General features: G+C 39.4%; 1 protein-coding gene and 1 pseudogene across 1 annotated transcript in view; both read left to right on the top strand.

Annotated features, from left to right (window-relative positions):
• Window positions 1-22,861, top strand: part of DTNB (dystrobrevin beta) — a 335,670-nt gene that overhangs the window by 272,680 nt on the left and 40,129 nt on the right. The window contains exons 13-14 of the mRNA XM_023732419.1: window positions 16,517-16,602; window positions 17,442-17,555. Of these exons, the coding sequence (XP_023588187.1) occupies window positions 16,517-16,602; window positions 17,442-17,555 (200 nt within the window). The remainder of the gene's footprint in view (window positions 1-16,516; window positions 16,603-17,441; window positions 17,556-22,861) is intronic.
• On the top strand, window positions 13,102-15,019 carry LOC105756337 (nucleolar GTP-binding protein 1 pseudogene; annotated as a pseudogene).

Genomic DNA, 22,861 nt, shown 5'->3' with positions numbered 1-22,861 from the left:
ATGAGAGACTAACTTGAATTGTAAACTTTCACTTAAAGTACAACAATAAAATATAAAAAAATATATATATAACTACAAATTATGATATGTATAGTGGAAGAAAAATGCAGGGAGCTCTGAGAGTGTTTAGGACCCCTAGTGGCATAGTGGTTAAGAGCTATGGCTGCTAACCAAAAGGTCAGCAGTTCAGATTCACCAGGCACTCCTTGGAAACTCTATGGGGCAGTTCTGCTCTGTCCTATAGGGTCGCTATGAGTTGGAATCAACTCAACAGCGACAGGTTATGAGAGTGTATAGCAGATGCTTGATTTTTTCTGGCGAGTAAAAGATGTTACTTCATCGGGCAAATCTGCTGCAAAAGCCCTCTTTAAAGTATTGAAAAGCATAGACGTCACCTTGAGGACTAAGATGCACCTGATCCAACCCATGATATTTTCAGTTGTCTCATATGCGTGCTAAAGCTGGACAATGAAGAAGGAAGACCAAAGAATTGATGCCTTTAAATTATGGTGTTGGCAAAGAATATTGAATTTACCAGGACTGCCAGAAGAACAAACAAATCTATCTTGGAAGAAGTACAGCCGGAATGCTTCTTGGAAGCAAGGATGACGAGACTTTGTCTCGCATACTTTGGACATGTTATCAGAAGGGACCAGCCCTTGAAGAAGGACATCATGCTTGGTAAAGCAGAAGGTCAGCAAATAAGAGGAAACCCTCAACGAGATGAATTGACACAGTGGCTGCAGCAGTGGGCTCAAATATAGCAACCATTGTGAAGATGGCACAGGACCAGGTAGTGTTTCATTCTGATGTACATAGGGTGGCTACAAGTTAGAACTGACTCGATGGCCCCTAACAAGAACAACAAGGGATGTTAACTTACTCTCCTATGAAACTATTACTTGAGTTGAGATCTGAAATTAAATAGAAGAGACTTCTATTTCCTGGGAACTGAAAAGCAACTGAAAACCAAAGCAGCCCAGGAGCTACTGTTGCTGCCGTTAACTACTGCTACCCCTGCCCTGTGTGTGGGTTTTAATTGTTGTGAGGTGCAGGGAGTAAAACTTTGGGCATGTGCAAAGTGCAGAATTGGAAATGAGACTCTCTCATTAATCTAGGCCTCTCAAAGTGTTATACCCTTGGTGAAGGTATGGTATAGAAGACAACCACCTGCCAGCACAGAGACAAGACAAAGAAACTTATAGGTCTCCTTCTATTGAGCAGTGTTGTGGGTGGGGGAAGAAGAGGCCTCCCCTGGGAATTCATAACCTCAGGCCTTTCCACACTTGAGTTGGGTGTACTTCTACTACTTCGCAGCAGTCTGAGAAACACCAAGGTGAAAATTTAACATAAAGTTAATCCCCAGGCATAAACCCATTGCCATTGAGTCAATTCTGACTCATAGTGACCCTATAGGACAAGGTAGAACTGCCCCATAGTGCTCCCAAGGCTGTAATCTTTGCAGAAGCAGACTGCCACATCTTTTTCCCACAGAGCCGCTAGTGATTTCGAACCACCAACCTTTTGGTTAGCGGTGGATCGCTTTAACCACTGTGCCACCAGGGCTCCTTTCAAGGCATCTAGCAGGAGGCAAAAGTAGATCACCAGACCTTTCTTCTAACGTGCCTCTGGGTGGCCTCAAACCTCCAACCTCTCAGTTAGCAGCTGGGCGCATTAACTGCTTGCCCTACCCAGGGAGGCCTCTCTATCTCTAAACCATTGCCATTGATCATAACGACCCTATATGACAGAGTAGAACTGCCCGGTAGGGTTCCCAAAGCTATAATCTTTACAGAAGCAGACTGCCACGTCTTTCTCCTGTGGAGCTGCTGGTGGGTTCAAACCGCCAACCTTTTGGTTAGCAGCCAGGTGCTTAACCAGTGCACCACCAAGGCTCCTTCTCTATCTCTAGAGAAGTTATATTGGATTAGGGCCCGCCATAGTCCAGATGAACTCATGTTTTCTTAACTCATATAGCCGCAAAGATGATATTTCCAAATAAGGTCACATCCACAGGTATGGGGGTTAGGACTTGAACATACCTTTTAGGGGACACAATTCAACTGTAACACACAGTATATTAATTTTAGAAATGTGTACCAATTTATGTCTACTTCTTCCTAAGGAATAGAGTGGTGGAATCTGCAAGTGGAAATTACTGTTTTGTTCCTCAAAAAAAAAAAAAAAGTAATTTATCCCTTTGAGTTCATTAAGATTTCAGAATCTTTTGCTTGAGAATTTAGTATTAGGACACATCAGGACTAACACTACACCTCTAAAGTTTAGTCGAATGAAACAGAATAGAACAAAAAGAATTCAGGAGGAAAAAACCCAGAAAAGTGTGGTTTAATTAGTTAAACCTTATAAAAAAACCAAACCAAACCCACTGCCATTAAGTTGGTTCCAACTTACAGCGACCCCATAGGGTTTCCAAGGCTGTAATGTTTACAGAAGCAGACTACCACATCTTTCTCCCACAGAGTGGCTAGTAGATTCAAACTGCCAACCTGTCTGTTAGCAGCCAAGCGCTTTTACCACTGCGCCACCAGGCTTCTTATAAGTTAAACCTTATAGATGCCTTCAGTCAGTCACAGCTGTTCAATCTATTTCAGAAATTAAAGTTTGTAAGTCAAATAATTTAGAGTTTGCTTAGATGAACAGTTACAGTTAAATTTTTAGAATTAAATATATTTAATGTCATTATGTAGTCTTGTTGACTTTACCTATACTTTTTAAATATTATAAAGTAAAAGCTGAAAAGCTTTTTGACCCTGAAAAACATCTCTCTATTCCTTCACTGCAAACAAGATAAGTCTATTTAAAACAGATGGTTTCTGATGCCATTTCTCTAGTTCTTGTGAAGATGATCATTGTTAGGATGGTCTTTAGATTGAACACTGATAGGGATAAGGTCTCCTTTCATCTTCAGTATATTTTCAAAAGTGTAGCTATCTTATAAATATTGAACCTCTCAGGGAAGATTCTTCTTGACTAGATTTCTGTTAAACAGAGGAGCCTCCTGATCCTTTAATCTTTCGCTGATACAAGTGCTTTGCATAAAGTGGGCGTAGTGCTCAAAAGAATTCATTTATAGCCTGCCAGATAGGCTTTGTATTGATTTTTTTCAAAAACCTTCCTCCACAAAGAAAGGCTATTAAATCATTTTAGCAGTCAGCACCGCACCCTCTAGAGTGCTCCAACAACAGAGTTGGACTTCTCCCTAGATGACAAGTGTGGCCACTGAAGCTTCTTCAGGCTGACCCTTCAATAAAGAAATTTTAGGTTGCTTAGATGATCCATTCGTATCCAGGAGAGCTCATTTATTTTCCTGAACTGCTTAAGCTCACTTTTTTTCTTTTTTTTTTTTTAGCTACAATGTAACTACAATGTGGTAAACAGTAGTAATAATAGTAAATTATATTGAAGTTTCACCGCAAAGATCACCAGCATTGAATATAAGCAGATGTTTTATTTTTAACTAGTTTTTTTTTTTCTGTGAAATAATCAAAAACTCCTTATGGAAAAGTTGTAAGAAAGGTGAACGAAAAGGGAAAGCATCACCCGTTGTCATACTACCTAACATTTAAACATTTTTGAGAAGCTTTTTTTCAGATATCCTAGTCCCAGCCTTCACAGCCCATCATCTTGTCAGCCTGCTCCAGGCATGCACCATTCCAGAAATATCCCTATGGCTCTTAGAATTAAAGACTTAACAGGATCCAGGTGGTGTTTTGCACACATTTAATGACTCAGAACCCCCCTAAAATAATAATTGTCAAGCCTGGCTACATACTATAATCATGTATGAAACATTTAAAACAAATACAGATCTTTGGCTCTGCCTCAGACTTACTGGGTCAGAATCTTTGTGTTTGGGGCCCATTAATCTTTAGTTTAAAAAACAAAATGGAATGCCCAGGTCTTCTGGTTTGCTGCTATCTTGAGAACCACTGCCCTAAACAACCATGGTGGGTTCTGAAAGAGACAGAGTCAAGGCTAACAATCCACAGCCCTCCAGTTAAGAGACTGAGTGAAGTTGGGATCATGGGTAGACTGCCCCAAGGGTGCAGAAAAGTCTAACTGACTATCAGGCACATCTTTTTGGGACTCATCCAGTCTCTCTTTTAGAGGGTCCAGAAATGCATACTATCAGTTTAAAGTTTGCTGACTGTGTCAGCTTTCCTGGGTTTTATAGGATTTGTCCATTTGAATGAAAGAAGTCTTGTTTCTTGTCTTGTATTTCTTAGGTATGTCTTTATCCCATTAAAGACGATGGAGCTTTGTGAGGCTAGCTAGCCTAAGAGGATGCTGTTGTAGCAGAGGAAGTTTGAGACACCTTGTCCTTCCTAGAATTAAAGGGAAACTCACCACCTTATTCCCACTCTTCAGAGTCTTCTTTCTCCAATGTTAAAGCTTTAACTCTTACAATCTGGTCCTCAGGTCCCTAACTTTTTCTGCCTTTCATTGCTCTGACCTTAAGGTATCCATCCACTCAACTAACAGTTGCATTTATTACTAGATACTTGATTAGTATTTAACTTTTAAGTGATCTTTCACCTCCTTTTCCTAAACTTGCACAGCTTACACTTCTGTGGCATTTAAGGAGTCTTTTTCCTCTAGAAGTTACCCTGTCTGGTAACTGCTTTGACCTCATAATATAATGAGAAATAATAGCTACCATGTTTGAGAACCTTCTGCTTCTATAACCATGTTCTGGCTGTTTTAGAAACATTACCCCTGGTCCTCTCAGCAACTCTGCAAGACAGGGATGGTTCCTACTATGATTTTACAACTGAAAGAATGAGGTACAGAAGGGTTAGATCACCTTGTCTCAGGTCTCCCAACTAGACTTGAGATTCAAATACAAGGTTATATGACTTCATATATGAGTGTGGTATTTTTTTGAATATTCCTTCGAGACCATATTTATAGTCAGATATAAATAACCAATGTTTTTGACCTATACATAGCCAATGTTTTTGATATTTGTTGTTAAATAAGTTGTTTATTCTTAAATGTGTAGGTGATGCCCCAGGTTTGTCTGTGTCTCAGCAAAGTAAAGGCCTCTAACTGATCGCTTAGAGCGGTTCTTCGAACCTGGGCTGTACACTGAAATCACCTGAGGGGTTAAAAATTACCACTATCTGAGTCCACTTCTAGTGATTGATATAGGTGTTCTTGGATGCAGCTGGGATTTAAAAATCTGTAATGTGTGGCCAAGGTTGATAACCACTGGCTTAGAGCAGTGTTTCTGAACTGGGAATATACCAGAATCCTCTGGCATCTTATTAAACATGACCCTTAGTTGAAAATGGTTAGCTTTAAAGAGAGGGCACAAGAAAATAGACTGCAAGGCAATCTTTTTAATTCCTCTGTTGCCCGTCAAGTTCCTCTCCCTACTCTGTCCCTTGGCAAAGCACCTTTACTTTTTCAGGCCACATTTTTCCCTCAGTTAGCCCCTCATTAGCTCACCTTGAACTAGAAAAGGCTAAAAGTTGTTGAGACTTTAGTTAAGCTTTCCAAATAAAAGGTAAACTCTGTGTTTCTTTAAGGCTTCTAAGATCTGAACCCTGAAGTTTCCTTGATTCCTGAAACCTGGATTTGGTCTGGAATAGATTGAAAAAAAAATCTATTTAGGGAAAAATTGGAAAGCTGCATATCCTAGTTACCTAGTGCTACTGTAACACAAACACCACAAGTGGATGGCTTCAAAGAACAGAAATTAATTTTCTCACAGTTCAGGACGCTAGAAGTTCAAATTCAGGGCACTGGCTGTAGGGGAAGGTTCTCTCTCTGTCGGCTCTAGGGGAAGATGCTTGTCTCTTTTAGCTTCGGTAGCCTCTGTGTTCCTCAGTTCCTTGACAGTCTTCATATGGCATCTATCTTCCTCCCATTTGTGCTTGCTTCTGTGTCTGATCTGCTCGTCTTATAACTCCGAAGTGATTAGGTTTAGGACATACCCTACACTGGTATGGTTCCCAAATGGGATTACATCCACAGGTATGGGGGTTAGGATTCCAACACATATTTAGGGGGACACAGTTCATTCCATACCATTCCAGCCTTGGCCCTTCAAAATTCATATCCTCCCACTCTGTCACAGTATGTGTCAGCATCTTCCTTAAAAAAAAGAAAAACCGAATCCATTGCCATCAAATCGATTCTGACTCATGATGACCCCGTGTGTTATAGAATAGAACTGTGTTCCATAGGGCTTTATTGGCTATAATCTTTACAGAGGCAGATCACCAGGACTTTTTTCCACAGTGCCCCTGGGTGGATTCAAACCACCAACCTTTAGATTAGTAGCCAAGAGCAAATCATTTGCACCACTCAGAGATTTAGCCTAACTTTCTAGGAAACCTTATTTAACCATTTTCACAGTTCAGTAATGCCTATAAGTGTCTTTGAAGAAAACATTTCTGGTTCTTCCTTAGGATTCATGATTCTCTGATTAAAACCAAGTCTGGTTTTAGTTCAGGCTTGCAATTTTTCAGCTTTCTAAAAGTTTTATTAAGGCGTTGATAAGTTTTTTGTTTGTGTGTTACCTCAGAGGTGATCAAGAAAATTCTTGAAAGAGCATGTTCAACTTAATGACATGAGACCTGCATGAAGGAATTGATTAGATACTCCAGACTTCCCCATTCTCCACTCCCCTAACATGCTAATCTTCACATTTGTCACTAGAAAAAGTTTATTTATCACATAGCGATTTTTCATTAAAGCTGTTACCATAATTTTACCAAGTAGGTTATATAACAGTGATGAAGCCACCAATGTAGATGAATATCCAGAATTTGACACTGGAAAATTGCAGTGAGCAAAATATGTATTTGGAGGGCACAACAGCCCAGGGACAAGGACTAGAAGGCAGGAGGGGACAAGAAAGCTAGTAATAGGGAACCCAAGGTCAAGAAGGGAGAGTGTTGACATGTCTTGGGGTTGTTAACCAATGTAATAAAACAATATGTGTACTATTTAATGAGAAACTACTTGTTCTGTAAACCTTCATCTAAAGTACAATAAATAAATAAATGTGTATTTTTTATGGTAGCACAGTGATTAAGAGCTACAGCTGCTAACCAAAAGGTTGACAGTTCGAATCCACCAACTGTTCTTTGGAAACCCTATGGGGCAGTTCTGCTGTGTCCTATAGGGTCACTATGAGTAGGAATTGACTCAACAGCAACAAGTTTGATAAAAGAAACATTGAAAGAATTAAAGCTATACAAGGGTCTGGAAGCAAATAAATTATCTAGATGATATCCATGAGTAATACTACTTTTGCTGCTACTGCTGTATTATAGGGTAACCCATGAATCCATCCTTAGAATTACTCTGAACTCCTTGGAAGTGGTTTCAACTGAATTTTGCAGTGAACCTAGTTCAAAACAGAGTTGCCTTAGAATGCTCACTGAAAGTTTAGGCTGGCTCTGGAACCCCCAGAAATGTTCAGAGATTAGGGCTGATTACACATGGTGGTTTCATTTTAGGATGAGAGGAACAAGTTTTGTGAAATAATCATTGACTCGAAGCTTCATAGGTCCCATTCCACATGAATCAGCAACTTTTCAGGATTCAAAAATCAGTTCACTTGCCTTTAGGTCTTTAGACTGGGTGGTAGAGAGGGGAGGAGAGGCAGGCCCTAGCTGAATGACTGAATACTCAGTAGAAGCCCTCTTACCTAAATCAGAGGTTGGACAACTAGAAGGTGTATAAGTATTAGATGAAATTTTTATTTTAAGTTATAATAATAACCAACATTTGTAGAGCGTTGTGCTGCCGCCTGCATTGTATGATTAAGCCCTCTCTACAGCTCTTGCAGTAAATATTCCCATTTTACACACAAGAAAATGGAGCTATAGTAAAATAGAATAACTCCAAAGTCATATGGGCAATGAGTAGCAAAGCTAGGATCTCAACCAGCCTCCCTACTGCCATTCTTATTCCCCTACAGTAAATTATCCACTTAGTAGCTATCTTAGTTATCTAGTGCTACTGTAACAGAAATACCACAAGTTGATGGCTTTAACAAAGAGAAGTTTATTTCCTCACAGAAAAGTACACTAAAAGTCCAAATTCAGGGCATCAGCTCCAGGGGAAGGCTTGCTCTCTCTCTCTGTCGGCCTTCTTCTCATCAGTGTTCCCCCAGACTAGGAGCTTCTTTGCGCACGGACCCCATGTCCAAAGGACACACTCTGCTCCTGGCACTGCTTTCTTGATGGTATGAGGTGTGTCCCTCCGCCCCCCACCCCCCACCCCTCACTTCTCTCTTATATCTCAAGAGATTACTTCAGGACACAATCCAGTCTTGTAGATTTGAGTCCTGCCTTCCTAACATAACTGCCACCCATCCTCCCTCCTTAACATCATAGAGGCAGGATTTACCACACATGGGAAAATCACACAATACCAGGAATCATGGCCCAGCCAAATTGTTACACACATCTTTTGGGGGAAATAATTCAATCCATGACAGTAGCCAAAGCAGTGCTGGTTTTTTTGTTTGTTTGTTTTTTAAATAAACTTTTTATTTTAGAATAGTTGTACATTTACAGAAAAATTGTGAAGATAGCACAGAGAACTCACATATAAGTGGCACCAGCACCCAGTTTCCCTGGTTATTAACATCTTACATTAGTATGGTACATTTGTTACATTTAGTGAACCAGTATTGATACCTTATTATTAACTAAAGTCTATATTCAGATTTCCTTAGTTTTTACCTTACCTTTACCTTTTTTTGTTCTAGGATCCCATCCAAGATCCGACATTACATTTAGTCATCTATCATGTCTTCTTAGGCTCCTTTTGACTGTGACAGTTTTTCAGACTTTCCTTGTTTTTCATGATCTTGAGAGTTTTGAGGCGTACTGGTCAGATATTTTGTAGAATGTTCTTCAGCTGGGATTTGTCTGATGTTTTTCTCATGATTATACTAAGATTATGGGTTTTGGGGAGGACGACCATAGAGATAAGGTGCCATTTTATCACATTATATAGAGAGTACACATTATCAACATGATTTATCACTATTGACGTTGACTCTGCTCACCTGGCTGAGGTAGTGTTGTCAGGCTTCTCCACCATAAAATTACTTTTTCCCCTTCACACTGTACTCTTTGGAAGAAAGTCTCTGTGTACTTAAGGAATTGGGAGTTATGCACCACCTCTACATACATTATTTGGAATTCTTCTGCACAGGAGATTTTACTATTCTTCCCCATTTGTATATTTATTTAGTTAATTTGTTTATACAAGTAGAGAGCAGTGTTTTTAAAACATAAAATCAGGTTCCATATTCCTCTGTTCAAGATTCTACAGTGGCTTTATTACCAGACTCAGAATGAAATAGAAACTCTTCATGGCTAACAGGCTTCCTGTCCAAGTTCATCTCCCACCACTCTCACCATTGCTCACTCGACTCCAACAATGTTGACCTGAACACACCAAGCTGGAGCAGCCACAGGGCCTTTACATGTGCCTTTCTTTCTGCCTGGAATGCTCTTCCCTCAGACCTTCACAGGGTTTGCTTCCTCACTTCATTGAGTCTCTGCTCCAAGATTCTCTCCTGAGAGCCCTTCCATAGCCACCTCAGTTAAGAGAGTCCTCTGCCCCAATTCACCCTACTGCCTTACTCTGTATTTCTTTGTAGCATTTACCACTGCTGATGTTATATATTTATTTGGTATATGTGTTTCTTCTCTTTATCTCCCAGTGTATTGTGAGCTCCATGAAGACAGGACTGTCTTACTTACTGATGTATCCCTAGCCTTAGAATAGTTCCTGGTACATAGTAGGAGCTCAGGAAATATTTGTTGACTAAATGAATGAGTTAGTTATTTGCTTATTTAATTGTTGAAATTAGTAGCAGTAATTAAATTGGGTCTTTTCTGGCCGAAGTCTTCTGTTCTTCTGAAGTGGTAATTCCCTTTCTGTCTTTGTTCCTTCAATGTCCTGGGGGGATTTTAGGAAGGGAGAACTGTTGTTTGTTTTCTTTTTTTTTTTTTTTTTAAGCAACACTATGGTATTTATGAGTCAGAATCTACTTGATGGCAACGGGTTAATGGGTTATGGTGTTTAAGATAGTTTAAGAAATAGAAAAATCTTAGTTTCTCTGTTATTTAATGCATACATGACTGTGTTTAAAATTTGGTTGCAGATTTGGTTGGGTGAAATAAGCCAGCACTGGGGAGTTCTCCTTGTTATGTTCAGGCGTGAGAACACAGCCCGGCTAGGGTGCAAGTTGCTCCAGGGGGCCCTGCTCCCTCAGATTTTAAATCTTCTTACATCCCTATTTGACTACCAGTGCTTCTTGGTGCCAAAGATACTCGTGTGTTTAGGCACTTCTGTTGATAGTGATTTTTGATTCCTTTATAAGACCCTCCCCCCCAATGAAAGATGCCTCAGCACTTTAGTCAAACACTTAAAACTGAAAAGATTCTTAAGAATTTCAGTGAAACTTTACCACAAGTAGCCCAGTTACTACAGGGTTTTTGTTTCTTTGTCATCACATGAAGCAAATTTCTTTTAGAGCTCACTTCCCCATCTACAGTGTTTCCCTTTTCTGCTCTAAGGAGCCGTTAGTTTTCACTCCAGCTTTCAGGAATTAGAAACCTTTTATTCATAGGCAGGTTCAGCCTCAAGCAAGCTATTTATCTGAAGCTCATCTCAGGCTATCAAAAGCCTCTGAATACAATATAGAAAATTTACTCAGCTGGCTCTTGGTCCACTCTTCTCTAGAGGAAGAAAAATCCTTTTTTTTTTAAAGAAAGGAAGATATTTGGTAATTTGGTGAAAAGCATTCAACCTAGATTTGTTATGCTGTTTTGCCCCTTTTTATTTAGGAAATGCCACGTGAAAAGAATTACTGCATCTTCAAGCTCTAAACAGGAAACAAGGTTTCTGCTCCATTTTAGATCGTATTTTGAGCAGAACCAAGAATGTGGGGCAGATTCTCCAGTCAATTGGCCTAATACTGTTTTTGGAGTTTCTGCTCTACCTCCTAATTCAGTGAGTAATGCCAGGGATCTTAAACACTTACGAGCTGCCACCAAGCTACAACAATTGGTCTCTATTCAGCTGGAGCAACAGAGGAAGGAGACCCAGGATTTGGAGAAGGAAATGGACTGCAGATCTAATTGCCTGCATGAACTACTACCTCCTTTGCCATGAGACCAGAAGAAATGGATGGTGCCTGTCTCTCATTAGTGAATGTTTTGATCAAGAACTCAATAGATGGATCTTGATCAAAAGGAAGAAAAAGGAAAAAATGTGGAACAGAACTTCAAATTCTTTTCTGAAACCAGACTTAATGGAACCCCCAACAAACAACTTTTAAGCCTTGAACCAAAGCTATACCATGAAGTCATCTTTAAACTAAACAACAGTTTAGCTCATTTAATAATGTTTGCCTTGAGCATTGCACTCTTTTAAAGAATTATCTACGTAAGATTAAATGGACAGCAGTAACTCTAAAACACGGACGAGAAATTTAAGGGGCAGAGAATCTAAGTTAACGGTGGTGAAACAATATGGACAGAGATAGGGAAAATGGTGACACAATGTGAAGTATGTAGCCAATGTCAATGAACTGTAAATGTAAAAATTGTTGAATGGGTGTATGTTTTGTTGTATATATTTTCACTAAAAAAAAGACTGTGAGGTATACATAGTCATTACACACGCTTCTTCAAGAGCTTCAATTCTGGTTAATCGATAAAAGGGAAACATCACCTAGCCATCCTTCATCCTATTTTGTGTTGGTTGGCTACCATAAATTCTTAGAGGAGGTAACAAGGGTTTAAAATTTTGGTGGAAATGCAAATAAAAACCACAATGGTTTCCTCAAATAAGTTAGCATATGGCCAGTAAGCATATGAAAAGATCCTCAACATCATTAGTCATTAAAACCAAAACCAATCCCGTTGCCTTTAAGTCGATTTTGACTCGTAGCGACCCTATGGGACAGAGTGGAAATGCCCCATAGGGTTTCCAAGGAGCGGCTGGTGGATTTGAACTGCCAAACTTTTGTTTAGCAGTGAAGCTCTTAACCACTGAGCTACCAGGACTCCCATTAGTCATTAGGGAAATACAAATCAAAATGACAATGAGAGTGTGGGGAGGGAGGGAGAGGGGAAATGACTAATTAGATAGTAGGCAAGTGTCAACTTAGGTGAAAGGAAAGACAACACACAATATAGGGGAAGTCCACATAACTGGACCAAAGCAAAGGCATAAACGTTTCCTAGACACATTCAAATACCTTAAGGGACCGAGTAGCTGGGGCTGGGGCCTGGGAATCATAGTCTTGGGAGACATCTAGGTCAATTGGCATAACAAAATTTATAAAGAAAATGTTCTACATTCCACTTTGGTGAGTAGCACCTGGGCTCTTAAAAGCCTGCAGGCAGCCATCTAAAATACATCTATGGGTCCCATCCCACCCTGGAGCAAAAGAGAATGAAGAAAACAAAAGACACAAGGAAAATACTAGTCCAAAGAACTAATGGACCACATGAACCAGAGACTCCACCAGCCTAAAATTGGAAGAACTAGATGGTGCCCAGCTACCACAAACAATCGCCCTGACAGGGATCACACCGGAGAGTCCCAGACAGAGCAGGAGATAAATGTAGAACAGAATTCAAATTCACTTAAAAAGACCAGACCTACTGGTCTGACAGAGACCAGAGGAACCCCTGAAACTATGGCCCACAGATGCTCTGCTAACTCAGAACTGAAACCATTCCCAAAGCCCACTTTTCAGACAAAGACTAGACAGGCCTATAAAACCAAAAATAGCACACGTGAGGAACATGCTTCTTAGTTCAATCAAGTATACAAGACCAAATGGGCAGCTCCTGTCCAAAAGCAGGACAAGAAGGCAGGAGGGGACAGGAACTGGATGAATAGACAGGGAACCTGTGGTGGAAAGGGGGAGCATGCTGTCACATTGTGGGGATTGCAGCCAATGTCACAAAACAATATGTATATAAATTTTTGAATAAGAAATTAACTTGTAGACACATGTGGTCCCCTGCCTGACGGCGGAAGTCCCGCCCTGCCCGGACACGTTGCCGCGTCCTTTTAAATTGCCGTCTGCCCGTTTGTAGTAGTGTCCACCTGGGTGCGAACATGGCGCACTACAACTTCAAGAAGATTATGGTGGTTCCGTCCGCCAAGGACTTTATTGATCTGACATTATCGAAGACTCAACGAAAGACTCCAACAGTTATTCATAAACATTATCAAATTCATCGCATTAGACATTTTTACATGAGGAAAGTCAAATTTACTCAACAGAATTACCATGACAGACTCTCTCAGATCTTAGCAGATTTCCCCAAATTGGATTGTTGCTAAAGATTATGTGCGACTTATGAAATATGGAGATTCTCTCTACCGTTGCAAACAGCTGAAACGTGCTGCCCTTGGGCGAATGTGTACTATTATCAAAAGACAGAAACAGAGCTTGGAGTACTTGGAACAAGTGCGTCAACATTTATCCCGTTTGCCAACCATTGATCCAAATACCAGAACACTGCTTTTGTGTGGGTACCCAAATGTTGGAAAATCCAGCTTCATCAATAAGGTGACAAGAGCCGATGTGGATGTCCAGCCTTATGCCTTTACAACTAAATCATTGTTTGTTGGGCACATGGATTATAAGTATCTTCGTTGGCAGGTTGTAGATACTCCAGGAGTTTTGGATCCTCCTCTGGAGGATCGGAACACCATCGAGATGCAGGCCATCACAGCACTGGCCTACCTTCGCGCTGCTGTTCTGTACGTGATGGATCTGTCTGAGCAGTGTGGGCATGGATTGATGGAGCAGCTTGAACTCTTCCAAAACATTAGGCCTCTCTTTATCAATAAGCCACTTATAGTTGTAGCAAACAAGTGTGATGTGAAGAGAATAGCTGAACTTTCTGAAGATGATCAGAAAATCTTTATAGATTTGCAGACCGAAGGATTTCCTGTAGTGGAGACCAGCACCCTGACTGAGGAAGGCGTTATTAAGGTTAAAACAGAGGCTTGTGATAGGCTTTTGGCTCATCGAGTTGAAACCAAAATGAAAGGAAATAAAGTGAATGAGGTGCTGAACAGATTGCATTTAGCTGTGCCAAACAAAAGAGATGATAAGGAGAGGCCTCCCTTCACCCTGGCAGGAGTAGTGGCACGTAAGAAGAGAATGGAGATTGAGGAGCCTAAAAAGAAAAGGAAGCGAGATATTGAGCTGGAAATGGGAGATGATTATATTTTGAACCTTCAGAAGTACTGGGACCTAATGAATTCATCTGAAAAATATAAGATACCAGAGATCTGGGAAGGCCATAATGTAGCTGATTATATTGATCCTGACATCATGAGGAAATTACAAAAGCTAGAAAAAGAAGAAGAACTAAGAACAGCTGCTGGAGAGTATGACAGTGACTCTGAAAGTGAAGTTGAGGAAATGATGGAAATCCGACAGTTGGCCAAACAAATTAGAGAAAAAAAGAAATTGAAAATTCTTCAATCAAAAGAAAAGAATACACAGGGACCCAGAATGCCTCGAACTGCTAAGAGGGTTCAGCGGAAAGTTTTGGAGAATGAGATGCGAAGTCTTGGTGTTGACATGGATGATAAAGACAGTGCCCACTATGCAGTCCAGGCAAGAAGATTTCGAAGTGTTACTAGGAAAAGAAAGTGGGAAGATTCTTCTCCATGCTCTTCTTTGGCCCGGAGTCGCAGTTGCTCTCGAACACCGTGTGATGTTTCTGGTCTTCGGGATGTCAAGATGGTGAAAAAAGCCAAGACTATGATGAAGAAGGCTCTAAAGAAGATGAATCACTTAGGGAGGAAAGGGGAGGCAGATAGACATGTGTTTGATATGAAACCCAAACACTTACTCTCTGGAAAGAGGAAATCTGGTAAAAAGGACAGGAGATAAGTGTCCTCTTCGATTGAAGTTGTTTGGCTGAATTCTGGGGTTTTTTGTTTTGTTTTGATTCATTTTGTTATTTGTGTGTGTGTGTGTGTGTGTGTAGTAAAATATACGAAACAAAAGTTACCGTTTTAATCATTTTTGAGTGTATGATTCAGTTATGTTAAGTACATTTGCGCTTTTTGTTTGGTTTACTTTGGTATTTCATTAAATTGGAGTAAAGAATATAAACTAAAAATAAGTAAAAAAAAAAAAAAAAGAAAGAAATTAACTTGTAGGTAAATTTTCACCTACAGCACAATAAAAAGAAAAAAAATGACAATGAGATACCACTTTACACCCACTAGAATGCCTGTGATCAAAAAGACAGACAGTAACAAGTGTTGGTGAAGTTGTGGAGAAACTGGAATCCTTATACACTGCTGGTGGGAATGTAAAGTAGTGCAGCCGCTTTGGAAAACAGTTTGGCAGTAGTAGCTTCTCAAAAGTTAGTTACCATATGACTCAGCAATTCTACTTTTAGGTATACAGGTTTCCCCTGCTATCTGAAAGTAGAGCATTCTTATGAAACCTTTCGTAAGCCAAAATGGCATAAAGTGAAGAAGCAATTACCATTAATTTATATGGGAAAAAATTTTTAGTGTTCCCAGACCCAAAAAATAACCCACCAAATCATACCAGAATAAATCAAGATAAAGCACAGATGGTCAGAGACACAGTTCCAGGCTATGATGGCTTGATGTTGAGATGCTGAGTATAGTTCCCGGGGAAGGAGCTTGGTGACGCCATTCTCGCTGCTTTGGGGGTGCATGCTGCCTCTTTAACAGCTCGCTGCAAAACATGCTGAATGCTATTTCCACTTTTTGTCTTTTTTCGTAAAAGTGAAAATCATCTTAGGATTTCTTTCAGTTAGTGAAAACAGATACTGATGTAGTGAAGCGAAGTGGCATAAAGTGAACTTTTGAAAAGCAGGGGATACCTGTATACCCAAGAGAAGTGAAAACACATGTCTACACAAAAACTTGTACATGGATGTTCATAGCAGCATTATTCATAATAGCCAAAAAGTGGGAACAATCCAACTGTCTATCCACTGATGAATGGATAAGCAAAACGTGTATCCATACAATGGAATATTATTTAGCCATAAAGAAGAGTGAGGTACTGATACATGCTACAACATGGATGAACCTTGAAAACATCATGCTAAGTGAAAGAAGCCAGTCACAAAAGACTACATATTACATAGTTCCATTATATGAAATGTCCAGCATAGGGAAATCTATAGAGGCAGAAAAGAGATTAGTGGTTGCCTGAGGTTGGAGGTGGGAGTGGCGAGTGCCTGCAAATAGGCATGAGGGAATTTTTTGTGGCGATGGAAAATGTTCTAAAAGTAGTCTGTGGTGACTGGTTGCACAACTGTTTAAATTTACTAAGACTCATTGAACTATACACTTAAAATGGGCGAATTTATGGTATGTAAACCTCAAAAATCTGGTTTTAAAAAAATCAACAGCCAGTCTAAGACTATGAATATACTTGAATCAAACAGAAAAAGTATATATATATTTTTTATTTCCGCTTTAGACCCGTCCTCCCACTGACTTGAGCTTTAACTTTGATGCCAACAAACAACAAAGACAGCTTATTGCAGAACTGGAAAACAAAAACAGGTAGGAATGAAGAAGTCAAGGCAGTTTTTAAGGTCCAGGATTATCACATATCTGATTCTCGTTTTCCATGCCAACTAGTTAGTTGACTTTTGACCACAAAGGAAAATCCTGCCTCAGTGAACATAGGCTAGCCCAGGTTCAGTAAGCGGGCTGGCCACTAATTTGTATATGTCTGCATGTTGTTTTTTCTGGTAGTCCAAAACCCTGCTATACAACCTCAGAAACAGATTCTTTTTCCCAGTGCCCTCTCCCACGCACCAATATATCCCCTTCTCACGGTTCTTTCTCTAGTCTACTTCCCAGGAGTCTTTTGCTCTATCTAGTCATCTTGTTCTGCCCCATTATGCTACATGTGACTACATGGTCTCTCATAAAAAAGCCATTTAAAGAATGGAGACCAGACAACACACTGTCATGCACTGAAAGGTAGAAACCAGACAAGAAGATTGGGCCTAATGTAATAAGCACAGGGAGAAGAAATGGCAGCCACCCATCAGTCAGGGAGATGAGAAGTTAGCACAGCATCTGCATTAGGAGACGGGAGGAATTCTCTTCTCTTCTTCCTGGAGAGAAAAAGAATGTAGTATTCTAGTTCTCATTTTCCTTCCATGGAGATTTTTCAAGTTTTTTGAGGAGAGTAGTTTTATATAACTTTTTTTTTTTTTTTTTTTTGCAAAAGATTGTTTCATTGATGGCATTTCACATTTTAATTATTTGGAAACAATCAGAACAAGACTGATCAGGGAGGTGCTGCTGAAGTAATGAGTTCTAACAGGGGGTAAGGGGAAGGGGAGCTGTGAAGCACTCCGAACATCTTTCTTCCATCCATCCCTCCCTAGAGAGATCCTGCAGGAGATTCAGCGTCTGCGCCTGGAGCACGAGCAGGCCTCCCAGCCAACCCCTGAGAAGGCCCAGCAGAACCCCACGTTGCTGGCAGAACTGCGGCTGCTGAGGTGAGTAGGAGTGCTATACCATTGTCCCCAAACTGTAATCTACTTCCATAGGAATTTCTTTCTCAGGAAACCAGGTTAATGGGATAGAATCTGTTCCTCAGCATAGCTGGTCCTTTTAGAACAGACAGCTCAAGATGGTTACTCATTCAGTTGTTGCTTCAGATATTTGGGTTCCACTATTAACCACTGAGTACTTCAGCCACCATTACAGAACTAGGTAAATACCAATCTCTCAGTGCAATGGCCAGCAGTGCAGTGTTTATACTTTTGAGAATGCTTTAAGAAGACCGTGTGCTACAGTCCATCTTCTTGTCTTGCTAATGACTCTGACTTTAGAAACTCTTGGCAGGAATAGTGCTCTTTCTTTCCTGTGACTGTATTCCCCTGGCACTTCATAGTCAGAGCAGGTCTCTGCTGAAGGGAATGGGTGCTTCATACACACAACCTCTGAGACATGAAATCAAGTGGGACTGCTTCGCACCATGGGTATGGTACCTTCCCACTTCAACATAAATAAACCATCTTAAGGATAGAGGAACTAAGGGAGTAGAATCAGAATTGAGGTAGAGAATCTAAGATACAACTATTGGAGCAAAGGAGAGTGAAGGAAACCAAAGACTCTAGGAAGAAATTAGTTCATAGGACTAATGGCCCATGTGAACCACGGCCTCTTCTAGCCTGAGACCAGAAGAGCTAGGTGGTGCCTGGCTACAACTACCGACTGTTTGGACCAAGAACACAACAGAAGTTCCCAGTTAGAATGGGAGAAAAATGTAGAGCAAAACTGAAATTCCTAAAAAAGACCTGACTTACTCGACTGATAGAGACTAGAGAAACCCCCAAGACTTTCACCCTAAGATACCCTTTTAACCTGGAACTGAAGCCACTCCCAGAGGTCACCTTTCAACAAAATAATATTTATAAAATACACAATAACAGTCATGAGGAAAGTGCACCTTTAAACATAATCAACTATAGGAGATCAAACAGTCAATATTTACACAAAAGCAAAGATGAGAAGGCAAGGAGGGGCTGGAGAACTGGATGGATGGAAACGGGGCAGGTGGGGTGGAAATGGTGAGAATGCTGATTCATTACAGGGATTGTAACCAATGTCACAGAACAATTTGTATATGAATTGTTGAATGGGAATATGGAAATTTAATTCGCTGTGTAAACTTTCACTTAAAACACACTAAAATATTTTTAAAACACAGGAAAAAACAAGAATTGAGGCAGAGAGCAACTTCAGCTCCCACTTTAGCGCTGTTTTGGAGGGAATGGGGAAGTCTTCCCAGAAGAGCGTAACATGAGAGTGATCCAATCAAAGTGATTAGGATCTTAATTCCCATCAGTCTTAGAGACTTGTGTGTGTACTCTTCTGTAAGTAAAGACATTTTTGGAAACTAAGTTTTATGACTTGATGCCTATTCTCACCAGACTTTTAAATTTCTGAATAGTGGGTTCTTTGCCTTAAGTTGCAGCATTTGACATTCCACAGTTGATAGTGTGCTTTCTTCTGGGATTCTACATAGCTAAATACCCCTTTTTGGCTTTTCCAGTGGCTTAGGTCACTTAGCCACTTCCCTATGATTTCTTTTCCTAGAGAATAGAGATTATTGTTCTTCCAGAGGTGTCCTACTGTCCTATCATCAGTAAATAAGTCATAAAGAATTTAAACTGTGCAAATGAAGATCATTAGAGGAATAGAGATTCCCATTCTCCAGAAAATTCATTTTAGTTTCTAAATTTAGTTGGGCTGAGAGTTTGGTTACTCTGTGGGCACTGTCACGTATTTGAGGTATTAGTCCAGTTGGTGTTATGCTAGGAAGGATGGGAAACAAATGCTACTGAGTCAGGCAGAGTATAACTCTAGGCTGTCAGCTTAAGATACACCTGTTTTCTTTCCCACCTCAGCTCAGGCACAAGTGACTATTTTTACATCTAAAAAAGCAAAAACTTATCATACTTGAGTCTAACTATTGCTGGAACTAGGATTGCTAAAACTGCTCAGTTAAGCTGGAGGGATCTGAAACGTATCATAGATTTAGTAGGCAAAGGGCTGAATGTAGGATGTCACATAAGGCAGCAAGAAGCAGGAATTTAATCTAAGTCCAAGGAGCATCTAAAGCCTGAGAAATCAAAGAATTTGCTCTCAAAAGCAGCTGAAGAAAGGAGAACTATTTAATAAGTGTGCTGGAACAAGTGACTGTGCATGTGGAAAAAGCATACTGGCTCTCTGCCTCATACTGTATACAAAAACCAATACCAGATGGATTAAACATAAGAGACAAAACTTCAAGAAGAAAATGTAGAAGAATTTTCTAGGGTTTTGGAGTAGAAAATAATTTTTCAGAGTTGCTAACCATAAAAGAAGAAATTGGTAAATTCACCTACATTAAAGTTAAGAAAAAAAATGAAAAAATCTCATTCATACTAGCAACAAAAACTTAATTAGGTATCTGGGAATAAATCTAACAATAATATACAATGCCTTTATGAAGTTAATTATTTAATTCTATTGATGGACAAAAATAGAAAAGATAGACAGCTTACTCAAGAAGAAATAGAAAACCTAAGCAGGCCAAACTATTTGATTTCTTTCATCTTTAACCCACAAACACATGGAAAACTCAATATGTTAAAACCATTAATTATTCCCCAATGATCTATAAATTGAGTACAGTTCCAGTCAAAATCCCAAGAGGACTTGGTTTTGGTGGAATCTGACAAACTCTTATTTTATATAGCAGTATAAAGAGCCATAAATAGTCTAAACAGTTCTGCAAAAGAATAAAGTATGGGGTACTTGCCCTACTAGACACAAAGAATGATTCTAAAGCTACAGAAAAGTTTAAAGTATACTACTGAACAACAGACAAATAGTTTAGTAGGATAGAATAGAGCCCAGAAACAAATATATGCATATATTTGTATTTAATGTGTAATAGACATGGATTTATAATCAGTGGGATTAATTATATTAGAATAATTGGCTTTCTATGTGGGAAAGAAAAAAGTAAAATTATATCCCTATATCATAACCTGTATTTATTTTTGAATTGACTTATTTATTTGTCTTTATCACCATATAAGCGTCTCATCGCTCTCCTTCCTTTGTAAGCATTAAATTTAACTTTATTAACGTAAAAAAAAAAAAAGACACATAAAGGATAAGATTCGTTTGTATATATTTGACCTCCTTCTGGTTTTGAACAATGTATATGGGTCCAGGAACTGCCAATACTCAGCTAGTATAATAAAGCAGGTGATTGAGTTTCATCTATACGGCTAGTAGTTATGAATTCTGCCCACCAGGTTTGTCTGGTCCCCCTTTATTATTATTTTTAATGGTATGCTTTTAAAACAATATATGTGAAAAATGTGTAGGATATGAAGCATAATAGTAAAGTGAATACCCATGAGTCCATACCCAACTTGAGAACTCATATGTCAGGTATATAAGTGCCCCTCCCTTACCCCATCTCCCTGCATCTGCCTCCTCCACAGAGTTTATCTCTGTCCAGAATCTAGTTGATCATCTTCTTGATTTTTCAGCAATATTGGCACTGATAGATGTGTTCCTGTATAATAAAGTGCTTAGTTTTGCTTTTTTTTTATTTTTTGAGATTTATAGAAATGTTATAGGTAGTCTTCTGGGCACTTCCTCCCCTCCCCCTTCAATATTACTCTTCAGGGTATGTAGTTGTAGCTCATTCATTCTCACCTTGTATTATAATTATTTGGTCACGTACAGCACAAGGAAAGAGTGCCGCATCCAAGCTCCAGGAGTACAGGGAAGGACGATTCCTAGAAAAGATGTTGACAAAGATCCCATCCTTATAATCTAGTTTGGAAACAAAACATAAAATAATTTAGTAGACAATTAACTAATATTATATAATGGTAATAAGCAGGATGGGTATTATGTTATAAGAAATCTGAGTAGGGAAAGTATATGTATATAGGTAGGGAGCAATTAGACCCATGGAGATGGTAGACGTTAAGCTAGACCACGAATGATAGGTATGGTTTGGATAGGATTTAGGACAAAGCATTTCAGATTGGAAGTGGAGTTGGGAGCTCAGTATGATTTCCCAAATAAGTATGGCACGTTTCAGAGAGGGGAAAGAGACTTGATGCTAAGAATTTGTTTTCAATCATTCATTGAATTATTCTTTAGAGTGCCAGTGATAGGAAGTAAAATTAGTTAGGTAATTGAGACTAGATTCTGGAGAGCATTAAGTGATAGGTCTTAGGAAATCCTTGGTGGGTTTCAAATGTTAATGATTTCATTAAATTCACTATATGTTAATCAAGCACATACTGAATGAATGGTATTCTTTTAATCCTTCACTACATAAAAAGATGAGTAAGACTCATCCCCTGACCTCAAGGATTTTGCATCATAGAAGGAGTGACAGCAATGCAAGGTAAAATAAGTGCCCCAGAAAAGCACAAAATGCTTTTGTGATTAATTAGGCAGGACCTGATATGTGCTGAAGGAATCAGGAGCAGCTTCCTATAAAGAATGATGTTTGGGACGAACATTGACGAACAGATAAGATCTTGGAGAGAAACGGGAATGGCTATGAGTTGTGAAATGATGGGGTCTGTTTAGGGAAAAGTGAGCCATCGACTGGAGTTTCAGACATGAAAGGGTATAGGAGGCACTAAGGATAAGAAGGTAGGTGGAGTCTAGAGCAGCAATCTCCAATAGAAATACGATGTGACCCCAGAGGTAATTTAAATTTTTCTAATAGCCACATTGAAAAACTAAAAAGAAATAGATACCATTAATTTTAACAATCTATTTTATTTAACATAATATATACAAAATACTATTTCAACATGTAATTGATATTTGAAAGGTTATTATTGAGATATTTAACATTCTTTTTTTCAAGCTAAGTCTTCAAAATCCAACATACATCTGAAGCACATCTCAGTTCAGTCTAATTACATATCAAGTGCTCGATGACCAGTGTGGCTAATGGCTGCTGTATTGGACAGCGTAGGTCTAGGCCATACAGGACAAGAGTCAGTGATGCTAGAAACTATTGAGATTATTACATAGGAGGATGAAATGAACACAGCTTGCCTGTAAGCAGCATATTAGCATCCACAGAACACATTCATGTTTATTATCTCATTTGGATCTTCAAAATACTCCTTTGACATATTGCTGTTGTTATTTTTTATTAGTCCCATTGTCTTAGTCATCTAGTGCTGCTCTAACAGAAATACCACAAGTGGATGGCTTTACAAAGAGAAATTTATTCTCTCACAGTACAGTAGGCTACAAG

This window comes from Trichechus manatus, unplaced genomic scaffold (genome assembly GCF_000243295.1).
Source record: "Trichechus manatus latirostris isolate Lorelei unplaced genomic scaffold, TriManLat1.0 scaffold00052, whole genome shotgun sequence".
NCBI lineage: Eukaryota > Metazoa > Chordata > Mammalia > Sirenia > Trichechidae > Trichechus > Trichechus manatus.
Note: the sequence above shows the minus strand (reverse complement) of the source record. Positions and strands in the feature narration are given on the sequence as shown.